Source organism: Lolium perenne, chromosome 3 (assembly GCF_019359855.2).
Source record: "Lolium perenne isolate Kyuss_39 chromosome 3, Kyuss_2.0, whole genome shotgun sequence".
Taxonomy (NCBI): domain Eukaryota; kingdom Viridiplantae; phylum Streptophyta; class Magnoliopsida; order Poales; family Poaceae; genus Lolium; species Lolium perenne.
The window spans coordinates 28262217-28267767 of record NC_067246.2 but is presented as its reverse complement, the minus strand read 5'-3'; the positions used below and the strand labels follow the sequence as shown (position 1 = coordinate 28267767).

The following is a 5551-nucleotide window of genomic DNA, read 5'->3' as shown; positions in this document are numbered from 1 at the left end:
CCTTAATTTTCAGTCAAATTACAACATCTGCCACCGGGCAAGTCAAAAAACGATTCATTAAAACATGTTCTGTACCCCGAGTTCAGCCCCATCGCGTTCAAACGTGGCCCATCCGTGCGTCGAGTCAAGGCCCGCTGGCTCGGCCCACTCTGTGCCTCAAGCAGTTCCTCTTCGTCTTCTCAACTCACGCCGCAAGAGGAGCAGCGTCACTCCCAGGCACGACGACTCACGCAGACGGCGAAGCCTACCCCTGGCCGGAGACCACCTGCGGCTGCCGCCGGCATCAGCCTGATTTCATGACCTGAACAGGCTCGGATGCCAACGCTGCGGCCTCGGCCGCCCTGGTGGCCAACAACTCAACAAGAACACTTCTCCAACACTGCGCTTGACCATCGGGATTTCGTGCCGGCGGCGAGAGTTGGCCTCCCAATCTGGTAATAGCATACAAACCGTTGGTGGCCGATCTGGCGGGCAATGTGTGGTGTCTAATTTCCTCTTGAGTTCGAACGGAAAATTTGTCCCGAGCTGTTGACTAGCCGGCGCCAGCCGACCTCGCGTCGTGTCGATGGCGTCCAAGCGATCCTCAAGGAGCCCATGATGTAGACGGATCAATACACCTGAATCCTGCACGAACGGCTGGCGCCTAGAGCTTCGCCTAGGAGGCGTGCAGACACACCGACGCGTAGACCGCCCTGAAATCTTCTCCATTGCAAGGCGGTAGCTTTCGCGCAAGACCATGTGTGACGTGTTGACCCGCAGCTCGATCGGCGTTTGGCGTTTGCCCTTCACGCTGCTGCCGTAGACATGCGACGAACTATGGAACACAGTAGAACTGAATCGGCATGGAAACGCCAGCTGTGGTCGTCCTTGTGGCTGAAGGTGCTGTTGCTCACACAGCGGCCAGGTTGCAGGTGCGATATGGAGAAGGAGATGTGTGGGCTTGTGGTGGTGTTCAAGTGCGTGCACGGTGCACTGGAGACTTGACTTGCTGCTAGATGTGTTCGGGAAAATTGACCAAAGGCAGCTAGCTGACGTGTGTTTGTGTGTGTTGCAGAATTGTGATTTTTTATAGCAAATCTAGCTTCAGGTTTCATTTGCCTTAAAAAATCATCTTTTAATTTTATGTCAATTTGTGAGGTGCAAAATTCAGCAATTTTGCTTTGTTTTATCTCGAACTCTCCATCGGCGCCACCTCACTCCGGTCGTTGCTCGCTCCACCTCCGCTTCTAGGGCTATCAACTCAAGTTGTACCTAGCTGGCCCCGACAACTAAACAAACTCCTTTCTTGTCTAACTCAATCAGCAACATCACTAGCCTAGATGTTGTAGTTCCCACTTGACGGACTTTGTTGCGGACGTTATTGACTGGTCATTCATCGATTGTTGCTCGAATGTTGTCACGTCTAGGTTCTCAATCAAGATCCTAGATGCAACTAGGAAGCACACCATGTTCAGTGACCTCACAACCATGTCACATAGTCGAAGCAGACACTGCACGACCACAAGCACACAACGAGGTCACATAGTTGAAGCGGACATTGCGTCACCACAAGCGCAACAAGGTCTCGTCTGCTTCGTCAACCGATGGCGACGGTGGCGGCTAATTTTGGCGCTAAGAGTACCTGCATGGAGCACGATCTTGTTTTCGTTGCCATGGAGGCAACCCTTCATGCACGTCATCACTTTCGCATGACCTGCAGTAGTCTTTTTTTTAACCCGGTGCAACGCAGGGGCAATTTTGCTAGTTTTTTAGAAACTCGGAAGTGTCAAAAAAAAAAAGAATGCAGACACAGCTAATTGCAAATGAGAGTAGGGATATTTCTACTCAGCTTAATATGATAGCTAAAGTAAACAAATCTTGTGCTAACAAGAACGGGAGCTCGGAATTGTAATCAGCTGTGGATGAGGAGTCACGCGCGCGCTTAATATGCTGACTAAACTAATCAGCTGCTAGAAGAGGAGCAGCTCGGGACTTCGAGCTTGTCGATGCGCACGCGCAGGACGATCCCTTCCGCAGCCGGCGGCGTGTCGGAAGGCACATGCAGGCACCGGCCACCGACCTCCATGGCCGCGTCCTCGAAGGGCTTAGCGCAGCTCTTCACCTTGGCCTCTAGCATGAGGACGTCCTTGCATCCCGTCTCCGCGTCCACGGGCGCGTGCGTCCACACCTTGCACCTGTACCACGCCGGCCCTTCCTCCGCGCTGGCCCGGACGCGAACCACCTTGACGTGGCGCTCTCCGGCGCCGCCGCGCTCACTACGACGAGGAAGACGTTGTCCCCCTCGTCGGCGGACAGCAGGCGACGCTGCTCCGTGGGCTACATCTCGAGCACGATGCACTTGCCGCAGGTGATGGGTGTGACGACCCACTTGTGGTGCGAGGCGAGGTGGTCGCGGAGCGTCGGCGGCGAGCCAAGGAAGATGCAGCCGGGCTCCGGGCAGCAGCAGGGCGCGTGCGCGCACACCAGCTGGTGGTCGCCGGCCATGCAGTAGGGGACCGAGCTCCGGCAGCCGTAGGCCTCGTTGGGGCACCTGACCTTGGCCGCCAGGACGTAGGGGTCCAGCCATGTGCTCGTACACGCCGCCGCCATCGACGCAGAACGCGCACTTGTTCGAGCAGCTCGCAGCGCAGCCGCTGCACGCCGCGTGCTTAGCCCGGCACTGCATCCATCCATCCACACAAGTGAAATCAAATGTACCACAGATTTGTTGGGTTTAATCTTGATATATGTATCTGCATATTTATTTTATATGTGCATCTAGCTAGTCGTGTCAGTATAGGTTTACAGCTGCAGTGTCGCTGATGGTTTCAGTAGGAGTCCATGCATGAAGAGAGGTGATGTGCGGCGTGAAGCTGACGTTGCGGCCGTGTGAAGCGGTTCTGCATGGATTAGTATTGAAGCCAGGGAGCTGCCGTGAGACTCGGTGTAGCCTGCTTAATCAGCGCATGCGGAGTTTGTTAGTAGCTAGCTGTGGCCGGGTCGCGTGGTGCCTAGAGTGATTCTAGGAAACGTTTTAAGTCATGCATGAATTAGTGGAGTTAGTGGGTGCGTGTGTGGCCTATTTAAGGCAGTGTAAGCATGTTTCCTTTCGGTCAAGAAATACAGAGAAGAGAAAAGCCGTGAGGGCACCAAAACTCTTGTGTATTTGTTCACCGGAGAGCTGTGCGACGCAGCAGAGAGAATAGCTAGCTAGTGAGTTGAGAGAATCAACTCCTTCATTTGGTATCAGAGCCGGATGCCGCGTGACGCAGCTGAGGCGAGTGGAGCCATGGTGACGGCAGGCGCAGCGGCGGCGACGGCAGCGGCCGCCGGCAAGGTGTCGGTGCCGCTGCTGACGAGGACCAACTTCGCGGCATGGGCCATGAGGATGAAGTACATCCTGCGTGTACATGGCGCATGGAGCGTCGTTGATCCGGAGAGCTCGGCCACGGAGGCCGACGGGAGCAAGGAGGAGATGGCCATGACCATCATCTCCCAAGGCATCGACGACGAGACGCTGCTGCGAGTTGCGGAGAAGGAGACCGCAGCGGAGGTGTGGGCGGCGCTGCGCTCCATGCATGTCGGCGTCGAGCGCGTCCGGGAGGCAAGGATCCAGTCCTTGCGCTTGGAGTTTGATGGCCTCAAGATGTCTTATGCAGAGTCCGTAGATGATTTTGCGGCGAAGTTCACGACGCTCGTGGGGCGCATCCGTGAGCTTGGAGACCCGATGGAGGAGAAGTACGTCGTGAAGAAGCTGCTGCGAGTCGTCTCCAAGAAGTACATCAACGTCGCTTCATCCATTGGGCTGTTCTGCGACGTGAACAAGATGTCCATGGAGGAGGCCTTTGGATCATTGAAGGCACATGAGGAAATCCTCAAGGGACAGGAGGAGGAAGGTGAAGAGGATAAACTCCTCATGACGAGGGGGCATGGCATGTTGGGAGGACGCGGCCGCGGTCGTGGCCGTGCTGGAGGCCGCCGGGACAAGAGTCAGGTCCAGTGCTACAACTGTGATGAATTTGGACATTTTGCTTGGGAGTGTCCTGAGAAGAAGGAGGAGAAGGCCTTGTTGGCGAAAGGTTACGCCGACGATGAACCAGCCCTCCTTTGAAGCTGGGTGAAGAATGGATATCAAGATTAGGGAGTTGATTGTTGGGTTTAATCTTGATATATGTATCTGCATATTTATTTTATATGTGCATCTAGCTAGTCGTGTCAGTATAGGTTTACAGCTGCAGTGTCGCTGATGGTTTCAGTAGGAGTCCATGCATGAAGAGAGGTGATGTGCGGCGTGAAGCTGACGTTGCGGCCGTGTGACGCGGTTCTGCATGGATTAGTATTGAAGCCAGGGAGCTGCCGTGAGACTCGGTGTAGCCTGCTTAATCAGCGCATGCGGAGTTTGTTAGTAGCTAGCTGTGGCCGGGTCGCGTGGTGCCTAGAGTGATTCTAGGAAACGTTTTAAGTCATGCATGAATTAGTGGAGTTAGTGGGTGCGTGTGTGGCCTATTTAAGGCAGTGTAAGCATGTTTCCTTTCGGTCAAGAAATACAGAGAAGAGAAAAGCCGTGAGGGCACCAAAACTCTTGTGTATTTGTTCACCGGAGAGCTGTGCGACGCAGCAGAGAGAATAGCTAGCTAGTGAGTTGAGAGAATCAACTCCTTCAAGATTGAATGGAAAAACAACAACAAGAATATAGATGTGAACCCAATGGATCAAGCAAGATGAATGGATACGAGGGTTCGTACCTGCAACACGGGGGGCTTCAAGGGCAAGCAGCAGAGCGGGCAGTCAAGCAAGGGCTTGTCGAATTCGATGACGAGCTTGACCACGGGGCCGGTGGCCAGTACGATCGCTTTGCTGGCTTCCTGCTCATCTTGATTGGATTCTTTCTTAACTTGTTCATTGAGAGTGAGGTTGGAGGTTGGGCAACTGCAGCCTCGGCTTCTTGCCGCCATGCTCCATCTTGCTTTGCCGCTGTGGATGAGAGGAATGGAGATTGCGGGGAAGAGGGCTTGGAGATGAAGGAGGCGTGAGGTAAATACGTTTTTTCGTGAAGTTTAGCATCTTTCTGCCGAAGGTGCCCCTCTTATCAGTTACCAGTTTCCTAAAAAAAAAAGGAGACGATTAATGGCATACGCATGGTATTAACTCCTCGATTCACACTAAATTAACTCTTCTACTCCAACAAATCTTCTAAAACCGGAACTTGATTGGCTATGCACGGTGGTGGAACTGAACGAGGAGTCTGGTGCGGCAACATTAGGAAAGAGGGAGAATAAAAGGAGAGAGTTAGCAGAAATTTATGAGAGGCAAATATGGAAGCAAATCTGCAGGGGAGAAAATTGCAAAATAGTACTACCTGCAGGGGAGTATCACATTACAGGTAGAGATTTCAAAAAACTACCACAGTTTAAAATTTTCTCAGAAAAACTTCCACCCTTGCTCTAATGGTTGCAAAAGGCACTCATCATTCCATTTAATTCGTTTGATGACGTGCCATGACTAAGGAGACATCCGTGAGACTATTTCTATTTTTTTTTTGGTTCTTTTATAAAGTTATATGGTCCACACT

The 5551-nt window shown here is 52.9% G+C and overlaps 1 protein-coding gene across 1 annotated transcript; it reads right to left on the bottom strand.

The window, feature by feature from the left end:
* Nucleotides 1-1942: 1942 nt before the first annotated feature.
* LOC127341037 (uncharacterized) lies at nucleotides 1943-4934 on the bottom strand. The gene is made up of 2 exons (XM_051366804.2): nucleotides 4725-4934; nucleotides 1943-2659 (listed from the first exon to the last, which is right to left on the bottom strand). The coding sequence occupies exons 1-2, from the start codon at nucleotides 4932-4934 to the stop codon at nucleotides 1943-1945; spliced, it is 927 nt and encodes a 308-aa protein (XP_051222764.2).
* Nucleotides 4935-5551: the final 617 nt, after the last annotated feature.

Coding starts and splice junctions, on each gene's coding strand:
- LOC127341037 (XM_051366804.2), bottom strand. CDS start 4,934: ATGGCGGCAAGAAGCCGAGGCTGCAGTTGCCCAACCTCCAACCTCACT. Junction 2,660..4,724: donor TGAAGCCCCCCGTGTTGCAG/GTACGAACCCTC, acceptor GGATGGATGCAG/TGCCGGGCTAAGCACGCGGC.